General features: G+C 42.3%; 1 protein-coding gene across 2 annotated transcripts in view; it reads left to right on the top strand.

Moving 5' to 3' along the window:
• The first annotated feature begins 1503 nt into the window (after positions 1–1503).
• AGPS (alkylglycerone phosphate synthase) overlaps positions 1504–14411 on the top strand; it is a 50051-nt gene continuing 37143 nt past the window's right edge. For both annotated transcript variants that reach the window (XM_064718345.1, XM_064718344.1), the window contains exons 1-2: positions 1504–1697; positions 12118–12207. In XM_064718345.1, the coding sequence (XP_064574415.1) occupies positions 1504–1697; positions 12118–12207 (284 nt within the window). The remainder of the gene's footprint in view (positions 1698–12117; positions 12208–14411) is intronic.

Genomic DNA, 14411 nt, shown 5'->3' with positions numbered 1-14411 from the left:
ATGGGATTTTATTTTACATAGGTAATAGACGTCTGAGGAAGAAATGAACAAATAAATCAACATTGATAGTTGATTAGTATCAGTCACATAGATCCCAGCAATCCACTACAGGACTTCCAAAGAGCTGGTCAGTGCCAGTTAGTGGCAAAAGCTGATCATGAAAGTAGGTCCTGTGTGACAACTGAGTAGGCTTCAACAGTGTGAGATACTTCATGACACAGAGGAAAAGTTGGAATTAATCTGAGCAGGTCATCTAGCCCATCACCTTGCCCTGAGCAATACTGCTTATAATGGTATGTCTGATAGATGTACGTTGTCCGTTCTTAATGCTGTCTAATGAAGGTGACTTCGTTCTCTGCTTAGGCAGACTACAACAGTTTTTCATTTTCACTGCCATTAGAAAGTACTCTAATGCTAATACTGAACTTATATCTTGCAGTTTGAGCTCATTACTTCTCACCAACCTAGCTGGGACATGAAGGGCAGATTGATTGCTTCCTTTCACTCTGTAGCAGTCTTTTACATATTTGAAGACTGATAACCTATCTTCCTTAGTCTTTTGTATGGGCCTCGGTTTGTTAAGTGTTTTTGCATTCCCTGATGGAAAAAATAATCTCATCTGTTCTACTTGAACATGTTTCCAGTTTTCACATCCTTTCCTGAGTGGAAATGCAAAGCATTCTGGTGCATTGAGGTAAATTCATAGCAGAAAGCACCTGGGGTCGGCATCAAATCTGTATCTCCCTTAAATCCCAATTCCTCTCAGTCTTCAAAGTGATGCTACAAAGTGAATCCCAGATGTTCCCAGAGGTCCCAAATATGGTCGGGATTGTCAGTTTTTGCCAGGATTGGCCCAACGCTGGGTAACCCAGCTAGAGAAGGGGATGCATTGCCAGCAGTCGGTCAGGCTCAGCACTCATTTCGTGGCGCGGGCAGAGCGGGGAGCAGACCCCAGGCACCAGGACCGTCCGTGCCAGGACAGCCGGGCGGCACAGGCAGAGAGAGACCCGGCTCGGCAGCCTGCACTCACCGGGGCCTTGTGGCCCTATCAACAGCCGTGATAAAATCTGCAACACCTGTAGATTATCTGCCACCTCACCGACCTATTTCTTAAGTAACCCGCCTATGCTATTGTCATTAATTAGCATTTCATCATTAACTTGGGCAATTCTCATCTCTAAAGGACACCTTTGTGTTCTCTCAAGTTTGTTCAGCGATCCAGAGGGGCTGTAATTACAGCACCGGAGGCGGGAAATCTTTAATAAACGCTTTCTCTCTCTCTGTCTCCGGTTTGCCCCCCGAGCCCAGCGCTGCCGCGGCAGGAGCTCCGGCAGGACGCGCGGGCCGTGCCGAGCCGTGCCGTGCCCGGGCAGCGAGCGGCGCGGGGCTCATCGCGGCCGGGGGGGCGGGCGGTGCGGCGGGGCCCGCGCGGGGAGCGCCGGGCGGCGCCTTCCGCCCGCGCGCCCTCTCACCCGGCGGCGGTCGCGGCACAACACGGAAGCGATGGCGGCCGCGGCCGGGGAGGCAGCGGGAGGCGGCGGCGGCTCCCCGTCCTCCGCCCGGCGGCGGCTGCGCATCATCTCCGGGCACCTGCGGGGCTCGCCGCGGGCGCCGGGGCGGGGAGCGCTCTCCCCGAGCCCCTGCAAGGCGCAGGACGGCTCCGCCGGGCCGGCCTCCGGCTCCATCCCGAAGAAGCGGTGGGTGCGGGCGGGGGTCCCCGCGGGCCGCGCCGGGGGCCGGGCCGGGCGGTCTCCCGGAGCGCGGGGCTGCGGGCCGGGGCCGGGCTCTGGCAGCGCTCTGCTCCCGGCGGGCACGGGCGCGGGCCGGCGGCGCCCGGGGAGGCCCCGCGTGGGCTCTGCGGGAGCAGCGGGGCTCCGGCGGGCGGGAAGGAGCGGCGGGAGGAGGGTGAGGCAGGTGCCGCTCGCGGGTGCTGTAAATGGCTGAAGCCATTCGCCGCTGCGGGCCCTGGAGCACAGCGAAAGAAGGTGGTCTTCAGCCTCTTACCTGTTTCTGTTGTAAGTGGGATGGTGATAAAATGGGAAGTCTTTCATGGTCATCTGATTCACATTTGTAGATGTGATGGAGAAGTTTTGTTTTTGTAAAATACTAGAGGCTGCTCTAATGAGGATTGCAGCACGTGTGAAGACCAAGGTCTGTGTCTGGTCTCTCAGTCCTCCCCTGTTCACAGAAACCTTCAGCTGATGTGAATACTGTCAGAGTGTGCTCGTGCATTAGGGTCTAACAAAAGTTTCTTAGAAATGAATAATTTTAGAGCTATGAAATACTTCTTCTGGTTCTTGCTGTCTGTAGTAGTAAGGAGTCAGTTCACATGACACCAAGGGAAGACAGATTTTCTAGGTCGAAGTTATTTCACTGGCTCTTGGATTTGTTTTTCTGCTAGAATTTTTTAAAAATGCTGTGGTTATAATACCATTATGTAGTTCCATATAACTTATTATTATGCGGTCCCCTTTCTGCTGGGGTGGACTTGTATTACCTTTTTTACTTTCTTTTACTGCTCCCCCTTTCTCAGATGTGGATTCCCTATGTGTGTGTTGGCTTGCTATCTTATAAGGGCATTTTAAGGCTTAGGTTTCAGACAGCCTCCTGTTCTCTCTTGAGCTGTGGGCAGGAACTAGTGTGTTAGTGCATGGGGGTAGTCCAGAGGCAGACTGGGCAAGCAGTGAATAGAGGAGCTGTTCCTCGTTTGAGGAAAATCCATTCAGCCCATGCTTTGCTCTCAGCCTTTTCAAAAAGAGAGCAAGGAACAGCCTGGAATCTCCTGACAGGCAGTTTGTGGCCTACGGTCACAAGCTGAACTTGCCTGCTTTGGGAGGACTGAGCTGTCATGCACATGCAGTCAGATGTGAACACTTTGAAAGCATTTAATTCTCATTGAGGGGAATTTGATGCTTGTGCTGCTCACTGGGACAAATGGGTTGTTCTGAAGTTGCCTTCCATATTGAGTTTTTGTTTGGTGTGAATCCAGGAAGAAATCACTATTTCCAGAAAAATACCAGCTTAGTTATTTTTCAGGGATTTATTTTAAATGGATTGCTGTATAATTTCTGCAGCCAGTTATTGCATCTGTAAAGAGCAGGAGAAACAAACTTCTGTGAAAATGCCTGTGACTTGAAAGTTGGCTTCTTTCTCTGTGGAAACACAGGCTTGGGGAACTTAACATCTCTACTATTACAAGTTACTGACATTGCTCTCCCCTAGTAGGACTTGATATAGGATCATAATGGATTAGTGTTTTTACTCTAGGTAACTTGATCTGGAGTCAGAATAAAAATTTGCTGTGGGGGTGTAAGGGAAAGCTTAGCTTCTTCTTCACCAGAGGTACAACCTTCTTGCTGTACGTAGAGCCCAGCCTATTTGTATGTGTAGAAACACAAAAAACTTAAAGGGAGCTTTATCTCAGTCCTGAGTTTCTGTATGAACATCTGGGATATGGTTGAAACACACCGAAGATGCTGCATGTGAAAATTGAGACTTCAGTGTAGCTAGGATATGAGGATCTTGGTTGAGCTCATGTTTGAGGAGAATACCCAGGTTTTGAAATGGTGGAGGAGAAAGTTCTGTTGCCTACACTAGTTTGGGGCGGGCAAGTCATGAATGCCTGAGTCTTGTTCCAGCTAATCTGAAGCTGATTTTTGTGAGACCAAGAAGGTTGCTGGAAGAACCTAGTAAAAATAGCTGACCTAGAGACAGTGCATGCCTCTTTTTGGTAATATTAGGACAACGCAAAGCTGGATGATGTTTTCTTGTAGTCTGTTGAATCCTGATTCAGCTCTGCTGCCTCTTTTGAACTGCTACGTTAATTTTTCCTAGCAAAGCTGTAGCCAAAATACCTTAAACAAAATTTTTTTTCTTTACACCTGTTGCATCTTTCCTGTAGTGACTGAAATAGTAGCAAAGCTGTAGACACTTTTAGCAGACTCAGGTGCACGCTTCTCATGTTCCATTTCTTCTGCAAGTAAATGGCTTTATTTGATGGAAAAAAAAAACAACCCTTTGTAGTACTTTAGGTCTGTGATGACGGAATTTTTTTGTCTGGCTTTTTTTCTAATAGTCAGCGGACTGTGGCCTTTGGAAACATGACTTTCTTGTTGGTAGTTCAATGACCAAACTGCTAAAGATCTTATCCAGACATTATTTCTCACCAGCCAGGGGAGGATGGAGGGTACATGGTACTGGCTGAAAGTCTGGGGGTCTCATCCAATTCTTCTTGCTTCCAAATAAAAATGCCTTGGAAGACTGAGCAATGAATTTGCATATTGATGTGTTTAAGGATTGTAATACACTTTCTACTTTTTCAAGTTTTAGTTATTGAGATAGGAAAATTCCTCAAAAGACAAGTAACTATGTATTTGTCTGAGTACCCTCTTGAGGGAAATCTTAGCCACTGTAAGAGTAGAGAGATGTTATTTCTCAGTGGCGTTCCTGGCTTAAATGTAATATTTTAATTGAGTATTGCGGTGAAAGCTGGAATCGTAGTTACACAATGTGTGTTGAAGCCTGAAGAGGATTATTGGCATGCTGAAAAAGTTGGTAAGACAATTGAGCTGGAAAATAACTCTTCCTTGAAATTTGCCTGTCCTTTGTTATGCTGTTGACTTTTGTTGACTGGTAAGTTCACTTTGCTGGTGAGACTTGAATTGAAAACTTACTTAATCTTCAGAATAATTGTGTATACATGACGTGTTCAGCTTGTACTGCTTTGGAAGCAGTCAGGTGCTACAAATTCCTATAACAGAGTTGTACCAGGGTAACTGCTGGGTGTGCTCAAAAGTAAGAGTTCCTTAGAGATGGAATATGCACTGATGCTGAGCTCATCAAAACTTGTGTAGTATAACTTACTCAAGCTTTCAATGATTTGGCCTTTGTTAAAAGGGCTAATTGATGAAGTTTAACTAAATGTTGACACAGTAGCTTGTAGGCTTAAAATTGATTCTGTACTAGAGCCACAGAAAGCCGGAGAGGATCTCCTGATTATCCTCTCTCTGTGGAGAAGCTGCTTTCCTAGGGGATGAAGAGAGGCTTGTGAATATCTTTTAATTATTATGGGCATAGTGTTACCCAGGGTAAACTAAGGGATCAGTGTGTAGTGAGCTGTGTGTCGAGTTCACAGGCAGGTTGTTCAGGACAAAGTGTTAATGTTGCTGAACCTTCTTCCTACAGACCCTTGCAATTCTTGCTGCTAAGGATTATGATGTTGTTATGCAGCAACATGAATTAACTCCTAAAGAATTGATACTACTTGAATATAACAGTGTCTTCAGAGAGGCTTTGTATCTTACCCCCAATACTCAGAGCAATCTTTATTACAAAGACTTCATCCTTTAGAGAGCGGTGTTTAAGCAACACGTGATGCTAAGGTGTATCCTGGTGTAGCTGATTTCCGAGTTTAAGGTGGTGAAAAAGGATGGGGAAGGAAAGGGCTGGTGGCACTTCACCAGTCTTAAGAAATCAGAAGAGTAAGAACCTGTTGCATTGAGGAAGGTGTGGCAGTTCACAGGAGGTTCTGTGATTGCATCAAAGCAATTAATTGTTAGGCAAAGTTAATACTTGAGGAACAGATAAAGAAGATTCTCTCATGGAAATATTAACATGAAAAAAGGGTCATAATCTGATGGTAAAAGTGACTTCATTAGTTACAGCAATTCCTGTCTAACACATAGCTCCAAGTAGTTGCATGTCAGGAAGATGAAATATAGAAAGTCTATAAAAATTTAAGTAACACAGTATGTATTGTTAGATCATTTGATACCAAGTAAGCCAAACTGGATATAGTCATTAGCTAAATTTTGTTAGAAAAAGAACCTAGATGAAAGTGTGAAGTGTTTAATATGTGAAGCTTAATATAGATTATTGTATGAAAGCAAGTAGCAGTTTACAGCACAAACTAGAAGAATTTTGTAGATCAGCTGTTTGATTTCTACTAAGATCTGAACTGTTATGTACAAGAAAATGAATGTGTATATAGCTGTTTATTTAAACTTTATGTATTTATTTAAACTGAATAGAATTAGAATAATCTGATAATGCAATAGATTAAAGTAATTACTTGGACTAGAAGCTACTTTGAGCTGAAGCAAAGTAAGGAGATCAGTAGTGTAGTAGACTGCAGTCAACTAGACTTTCCTGAAGTGTTAGTGTACCTCTCTGTAGAAAATAAATAATGTGGAATATAAAAATCAGTTGCAGGTTGAATGTGATGGACAAGCCTAATGCCTCTGTAGTGTTGTTATATCCAAAACTGGGCCATTTGTCAACACCATTGGGGTTGATGGTGTAGGCCAGAAAGCTTTCTTGAGCTGTGATGTATTTGCTACAAAGCCTGCTAAAAGGTTGTCTATGGGGTGGGTAAAAAGGTGTCCAGGAACTGAATTTACTTGCACAGAAAAATGGCAGACAGTTGATTCCTTCATTAAGTTATTTCTTTTAAGACAGCAAAGCAAAACTCTGACTTTGCAAGCTTTCAGAAAATACTTCTCAAAGGACTGATCTCTTTGTGCTGTTTCATTTACTGCCTGGAAGTAGCCATGTGTGAATTTTGTAGTAGAGCAGTCTCTTCAAAGATAAAAGTGAAACTGGTGTCAGCTGAAGTAGTAGGTGGAATAGCGAGAGCTTCTAGTGAAGTATTCTGTCAGATAAGAATCATAATTTGGCCAAGTGTTTACTGAGAAGAATGATTATAATGTCTTGGCTTTGCTTGATCTTTAATTCACCCTAATTGACTTTATTTATTGTGGAAGAACACTAGAGAAACACTAATTTCCTTATTCCTTGGGGCTTTTTTAATTACACTGTGGTGAAATGAAGAGTAATGAAATAGTCAAGGCTAAGAACATGTGTAAGGAAAGTGAACACTTGTTTTATCAGAACAGTTTAAAGAAAAGCACTCTGCTTTTGGATACCTAAACCCTTGATGTTATGCCTAAAATCTGGTTGTCTGCATTTGCTGCTGTAGGTTTAAACTGTAATTAGGAGCCCAGGTTTGTGTTGTTGTATTAGGTATTCAGCAAACAGAAGAGCAACTGAATTGGTGTATGTGCAGCTGCAGGGGCTTAGCTGGAAGTGTGGACTACAGACCCTAAAGTCTAAAGAGCTTTGACTGATTTTTATAGATACATTTTCTGGAATCAGTTTGAAAGGCAGCAGTAAATACACAAACTTAGAATGTGTCTAAGGTTATAAAACAGGCGTTACTGGACTTCAGCCTTGAGAACAATTATATTGGGTTTGCTGCAGGGAAGGTCTTCCAAGAGGGAAAAAGCATAAGAATGACAAACACAGCAGATACTCTCTGCCTGGAGCATGGCATTCCTCTTCAGATAAACAATGCTTTCACAAAGCAGTTCTTGAAACAATTCCTTGGGCTGCATGTTCTTTGTTTATTTCAGGCACCTGATGCTGATTTACTACTGGCTTCAGAAGCACTCTGAGTGTTGCTTGGTTGAGAAGTGTGACTATAATCTGAACAGAGACACTGCTCCAGGGGAGAGAAAGAGGGATCTTCTGGTACCACCCATGGAAAGGGTTCTGAATTTCCAGCTGGGGGGTGGATGGGTAACCCAAAGTCCACCTGGGGTAGGCTCTGAGGAATTGTTCCTTGGGTAATGTCGTCTTGTAACACCTTACCACCGTAATACTGCCTCAGTATTACTGCACCCACACACTGAGTTTTGCAAGAACTCTACAACTTGCAAGACTGTGTTACATTAGGCAAATACTGGTGCTTAAGCCCATGTGGTAGCCCTTAAAATTGCCACTTTAAACTGATTTCCAGGAATCTGCTGGCTCTTCCATTGTGCAACAGAAGTGCTTGTGAATATTTTATGTGCATGGGATTTTCACGCTGAGTGTCCACTGGTGATTGAAACGACAGTGTCAGTGGTTATTGTGAGGAAACTGATGGGAGCATCTGGGCTTTGCTCCACCTTTGCTTCTCCAAAGAAGCCTTGGCTATCTGTGGGAGACTCTGTGCTTATCCTTCAGCTTCCTGTGGGAGAGATGAGAACCTTCTCATCCAGTCACTGTGCCAATCTCTAAAACCTAAGATTTGAACAGTGCTGGCAGGTACAGTTTGTTTAAGTTTGTTGCCTGCCCAGCTGAGTGACTGCATTCTTCAGGAGCACTAGTTCACCTGGTGGGCTGGGGGCCACCCTCCTGCCCCTCAACTGTAAAAATCCTTATCTAGTGAGTCAAACTAATATTTTAGTGTTGGGCATTGTAATGAAAGTGGAATATTTAAATTCACTTAAACTAGTCACACTGTGTTAATCTATTGTCACTGCTTCCGTGGTGACTTGTTTTATTTCAGGTAATATAATTTCATGTATATATACAAACATACACATTAAAAACCTTAAACAAGGTTTGTTTTGTACTACTTTGTATATTTCAGTAGTGAATTTCTATCATTTAAGTTAGAAGGCAAGAAAGTACTGGTCTCTTTCTACTATTTCTGACTAAAGCATTTCACATTTCTGTCAAAAATGAGATAGTTAATGAGCTTGATATTTTGTTGAAGCTAATGTACTGAATAGGAAAGGTGTTGTCTTTAAATAAGACAGTTTGGGTACAATACTACAGTAACAGTTTAAAGTGAGAATAATGTCAGATGTTGTTAAGAGTCTTGGCTATATATATATATTCTTGGAAAGGAGTCTTGTGAAGAAAACGAGAAGGGTGCATAAATTATATCTTGCTACACATGCAACATCTATGTGTAGCATACTCATTCCAAAAACAGCCCTTCCTGTCTCCAAATAGAAACCTCAGACTTGCTCAGTATGGTTTTGAATATAAAAATTGGATGCTTAAGTTTCTTGTTCTGGTGTTTACCTGCCACAAGATCTAGTACTGCCCATTGTGTGTGGTGGTGTGAAATCCCCTGCCTTTGTGTTACAAGGTAGCCAAGATGTTTGGGTCAACTATTCTTCTACAAACATGCCAACTGTTATCTTAGATTTTGATTTAATTATTATCATCACACCAATGATGGGAGTTATGTTGTCTGGCAGAGTAAAGCTTTGTGTACTTAATTTTACTCAGGAACAGGTCAACCAGAAAATAAACTCTTAGGAGTTAAAACTCTTAAACTCTGTTCTGTATTTTAGAGCCTGAACAAAGTGCCAGGTGGTTTAACACCAACGTAGGAAATTAGGCCTTTAGAACAGGCAAGCAGATGGGAATGTGGTTAGTGTAGCAGAAAAACCTCATATCTGAGTCTGTCTTTGTGTCCTTAATTAATAATACCTCCCCATGATTTTGTGGGAAGTATCTGTACTGATATCAGGACTAATGATAGCTTCAAGCCTGGCCATTATCAGTTTATCTCATGTCACCAGTTTCTTTAGGACCTGGCCTTTTGTGTCTTGCTCTGATTGTCTCCAGATTTGCAGGTAGTTTCTCTAGCCTGTTCCATGCATCATTGTTGGCATATTTATGTGGCACTGCCTTGCAAGAGGGGAAGTTTGAGCCTTCCTCAGTTTTGCTTAGTAATATCAAGTCTGTTCTGACTTCACAGGATTCAACAAACTACAGAAGTCAGGTATATAGAAATACTGCATTTAGTCAGCAGAGGGAGAAATCTTCCCTTGAGGAGGACTGTAGTGGGGATTTGAATGGAACATTTAGTTAAAAAAACAAAGTCTTGAGCTGGCCAATTCTATGTCACCTTCTTCTCAGCTGGGAGCAGCTCCACTGTGTGTGACTTGGATTCTTTGTGGACCATCATACAAATATATGCAGCATTTATAAGTATACATACATAGAAATAAGGGTAAAAATGGGCAAGTCTGCATAACATGCTGTAAGAACCCTTTTTGATAATCTGTCACAACAGCGCAATGGCACAGGGCATTCCCATGCTATGGAACATGAGTGGATCCTTGTCCTTTCCTGAGTGAACCCTACATGTGTAAAGATCAGAGAGAGCAGGCAGCAGAAGAGGCTTCTCTATCTGGACAGCTCTGCTCAGTTTAATTTTGGCTGAAATTTTAGAATTGATTCTTCAGTATGGAAGGACAATATAGACTGGCTATTTCACAATACTGTATTGAGTCATTTCAGTACTCAGTGACTGATAAGTTTGCTTTTAGTGCCAGATTTCTCAAAGGCTGGTTGAAATGTCTGAATCAAACAATTGTAATGAAATACATGACCATGGCTTTTTTCCATTTGTTTAATTAAAATCTTGCATACAGGCAGTTTGAAGGAAATAGATTTAGTTTGAGCCAAGTCTATTGAATTGCACTGATAGTATGTCAGCAGCCTGTGTTAATAATACATTTATAATGAAAACCTTTGGTAATCAATCATCACATGGTTATCTTGCATGTAATGCTGGAGCTGGAAGTGATTGAGGCAGTGCTTTCTCTGAATCACAAAGTCTTTTTGAAATGGTCACTCCTGATCATCTCACTCTTAGGCAGTCAGAGTAAGAGCTACATGTACTGTATATAGGGCAGGGAGGTGAATGATCTTTTGATAGAATTTTTAAGATACAGTTCTTTTAACTAAAATTCAGTTTCTAGGTTAGTAATTTCATTTGTAATGTAAATAAATGGCAAGCTTTTAAAGCAAAGCTTGATGAATGTGTAATTACAAATAGTGTATTTCTTAAGTCTTAAATACACTTCTAGAGTTAAATACACTGATACACTTAAATACACTGATACAGTTCTGATGACTTTATCATAATGAAGAGATTGTCTGATATGGTTGTGCTTAAGATTTTTCAATTTTCTGCTTTCATTTTGGCAGTTGTTAGTTTGGTTTTGATATATTTATAGTTTTGCTGTCACATTTTCGTTGTATTTGTTAGTCTTGCACTTCTTGAGGTTTTGTTGTTTATGACTTTCAGTCCAAATGTGTCTCAAAGGTCCTCATCAGCTGAATGTTAAGAATGCTGTGGGATTGCAGTAGTGATGGCAAGCAACTAAAATCATTATTCTCTGTCAAGAAAATAAATTTAAATACTAAATGTCTTTTTTATTCTGAAAATATTTAGATCTTACCTATTTGTATGTTGATTTTTATGTATAGAGTGAAAACCAAGCATTTTTCACACCTTACCTTTGCCTACTGGAAAATATCACTGTGTCTCTAGTGATCTAATCCTCTTTCTCTACACAGGAAAAAAGCAAACAGACAAATCCCTTCAGTCCCCACAAGCCCATGTACTGCTACAGGCTGGGGCAGAGTGGCCCAGCAGACAAGGACCTTCAGGTGCTGGTCAGCAGCCAGCTGGAGTGAGCCAGGGTGTGGCCAGGAAGGCCAAAGGCATCCTGGATCACCAGTGGTGTGGCCAGCAGAGCTAGGGCTGTGATCATCCCCTGTTCTCAGCACTGGTGAGGTCACACCTTGAGTCCTGGGCCCCTCACAACAACAAAGACATGGAGGGGCTGGAGTTATCCAGAGAAGGGCAGTGGAGCAGGTGAAGGCTCTGGAGCACAGGTCTGATAAGGAGTGGCTGAGGGAGCTGGGGGTGTTTGGCCTGGAGAAGAGGAGGCTCAGGGGTGACCTTGTCACTCTTGTCAGCTCCCTGTTGGCAGGCTGTAGCCAGGTGGGAGTCAGCCTCTTCTCCCAGGTAACAGGAGAGACAGGATGGGGGGAAATGGCCTCAGCTGCACCTGGAGAGGTTCAGGTTGGAAATCAGAGGAATTTTTTGGCTGAAAGGGCTGTGAGACGTTGAAACAGGCTGCCCAGGGCCGTGGTGGAGTCACCATCCCTGAAAGTGTTCAGGAAATGACTGGATGAGGCACTTATTGCTGTGGTTTAGTTGGCATGGTGGTTGGTGAAAGGTTGGAAATAATGATCTTAAAGGTCTTTCCCAACTTTAATGATTCTATGATTCAATACAGTGTGCAATGACTTAAGCTGGTGGTTCCTTTTATAGAGCATCTGGTCTTTCAAGTTGTAGGATGCAATCTGAAGGAGTAATGGTTGTGGTTTCAGAATTTCTTTTGGCTCTAAGCTATACACTTGATGTGTACTTGATTTCTTGAATTGCTGTCTGGTAACACTTTTTCCCAAAACCATATAACAGAAAAGTATTTTGGATTTGCAGTGCTAATATTGTCACTCATTTTTTTTCCCCTTAAGGCAAGAACTTTTGAAGTGGAATGGATGGGGATATAATGACTCCAAATTCATCTTCAATAAGAAGGGTCAAGCAGAATTTACAGGAAAAAGGTAAGCTGAAAATTTACGTAAATGAAGTATTTATTTAGTGGTTTATTTGAAAAGAGTTCAAAAGCTGCACAGTACAGTTAATTCAAAGAAGGCAAAGAAGTTGCTTCATTTCATAGGATAGGTTATTCTGCATTTAAGAGGTTTATGGAAGTCTATACACAGGAGTCTGACATAGTAAAATAGACTGTGGGGCTTATTGAAATGTTTATTAAAAATGTTATAAAGACAAATTAATGTGAGTCTCCTCTGTCTGTGGGTTAATGAAATCACACTGGGAATCTGCACCATGTTCTAAAGCTTTAGATAACATGCAGCACAACAGTGCAATTTTAAGAATCTCTTGAGCATCAACTAGTTGCTTTATTAATTTATTAAATTTCTACTTTGTTTTGGGTTTCTTAACCACGGTACATGGAACTACTTTGTCCTCTGAACTTAAAAATAAAAGCTGCTCTTCAGCTGTGTGTTGTGTAGTGGCACCACTTCTGATTTACCCTCTAACCCTTTATGCAGCAAGCTTGCTTTTCTGAGAAATACAATTTTGCAGAACGACATTAAAATTAAGTCTACTTGGGATCTCTCAATTTTGTTCCAGTGGAATTTAAACCTATTGCCATCTTTGTGGTTTGGGTTTTTTTCCTTCGTGAGTGGAAAGTAACCTTACAGTCTCTTCCCTGTTTTAAAAAATACACTTTCCATACGAGTTAAAAGAATGCAGAAGAGAAATAAATTCTGTCTTTCCTAACTTGCATGAATTAGTTGAGTCAAAACTGCAAAAACCTAACTGGGACCTTGAGCACTTCAGTTGTTAGTTTTTTGATTTCAGGCCCAAATTAAAATGCAAAGCCTTGTGTAAGCCAGTTCACTGTATAATATTAGGGAGATTGTGTACAGAAAATCAAAGCACACTAAACAAGAAAGAAGGTCAGGAATTCTGTTTTTTTCAGGAGGAACCATCAAGGCTTCTTAACTGCTGTGTGACTGATATGTACATGTTCTAGAAGGATGGGGTTTTTTCCACATCCACACTGTCTCTAGCTGAGGCATAACATTAGAAATACCTTGTTGGGCCACACCAGTACAATTTCTTTGAAACAGTTTGCCACAGTGGCAAAAGGAGTGTTTGAAGTGAAAACAGGAGAATGAGCATCTGCACAGGTGGTGTAGATGCCTCATCCTTTCAGCACCCACTAACAGGTCTGTTGTCCATAAGTTTGTCTAATAACCTTAAGTCTGCTCATACTGCCTGCCTATGCAGCAGCCAGTGGCAGCAAGCTTGAGTTCTGGTTGTGTGCAGTACCTGTGTTTTGCAACAAGCATCCCTTACTGTTTTGCAGGACTAGGTGGATGATAGTTCTTCAGCCTACCTACTGCGTTACTGATTATAAGCCTCAGTTATATCCTCTCTTGCATTTTGTCTCCTTGCTTGTGGTGTCTGGGGCCCTTCAGTCTCTGCTTGTAAGGCCCTTTGGTCTGTACAGTTGTTCTCTGCACCCTCTCCAGCTCCACTAGATCTTTCTGGAGACAGGACAAAAACTGTGTGCAGCACTCAAGGTGTGGATACAGCAGTTTTCTACAGAGCAGCAGAAAGAGATTAACTCTCTTCTTTCTTACCCCCGCCCAGATAATGCATAGCACTGTGGTCAGTGAAGGTGCCATGATACTGACTGCCAGTGGGATTCTGCCAAACATGCAGTAATGCTTTTCTTTCAGCTGTTGCAATTACCTTAACTTCCATGGGGTTTTGTCTGCTTAGTTTTTTTTTAAGGTCCTGAGTTCCTATCAGTGTGATCAATAAACCCTGCCCTTTGCTTCTTAACTTAAACTTAGTTATCCTTCAGCCTGTAGAAGAACCTTTTCTTCAGTACTGTAGCAGTGTATTTTCTTAAATAACTTTTGGGATGAGCACCTGTGGAAATATAAAGGAGTGTGGGATTTCATGTTCATTGTATCCCTTTTATTCACCTTCTGGTTTTACACCCTGATAAAACTCCCAAGGGTTAGTGAAACAGGATTCACCTTTATGAAAGTTGTGTTGGCTTTCCCTACAGACCATGTGTCAAATGATCTTTTTTGTTATAGACTCTGCCATCTCCACAGGGATAGATGGTACTTGCTAGTCTGAGCAACTGAAGCTGTTTTTTGGAGTGTGTCTGTGGCAGGTGGTTTTGGGGGGGCTTCTGGCACTCTCAGTGTGTGCACAC

The sequence above is a fragment of the Zonotrichia leucophrys genome, chromosome 7 (genome assembly GCF_028769735.1).
Source record: "Zonotrichia leucophrys gambelii isolate GWCS_2022_RI chromosome 7, RI_Zleu_2.0, whole genome shotgun sequence".
Taxonomy (NCBI): Eukaryota; Metazoa; Chordata; class Aves; order Passeriformes; family Passerellidae; genus Zonotrichia; species Zonotrichia leucophrys.
This window is presented reverse-complemented; position numbering and strand designations above follow the sequence as displayed.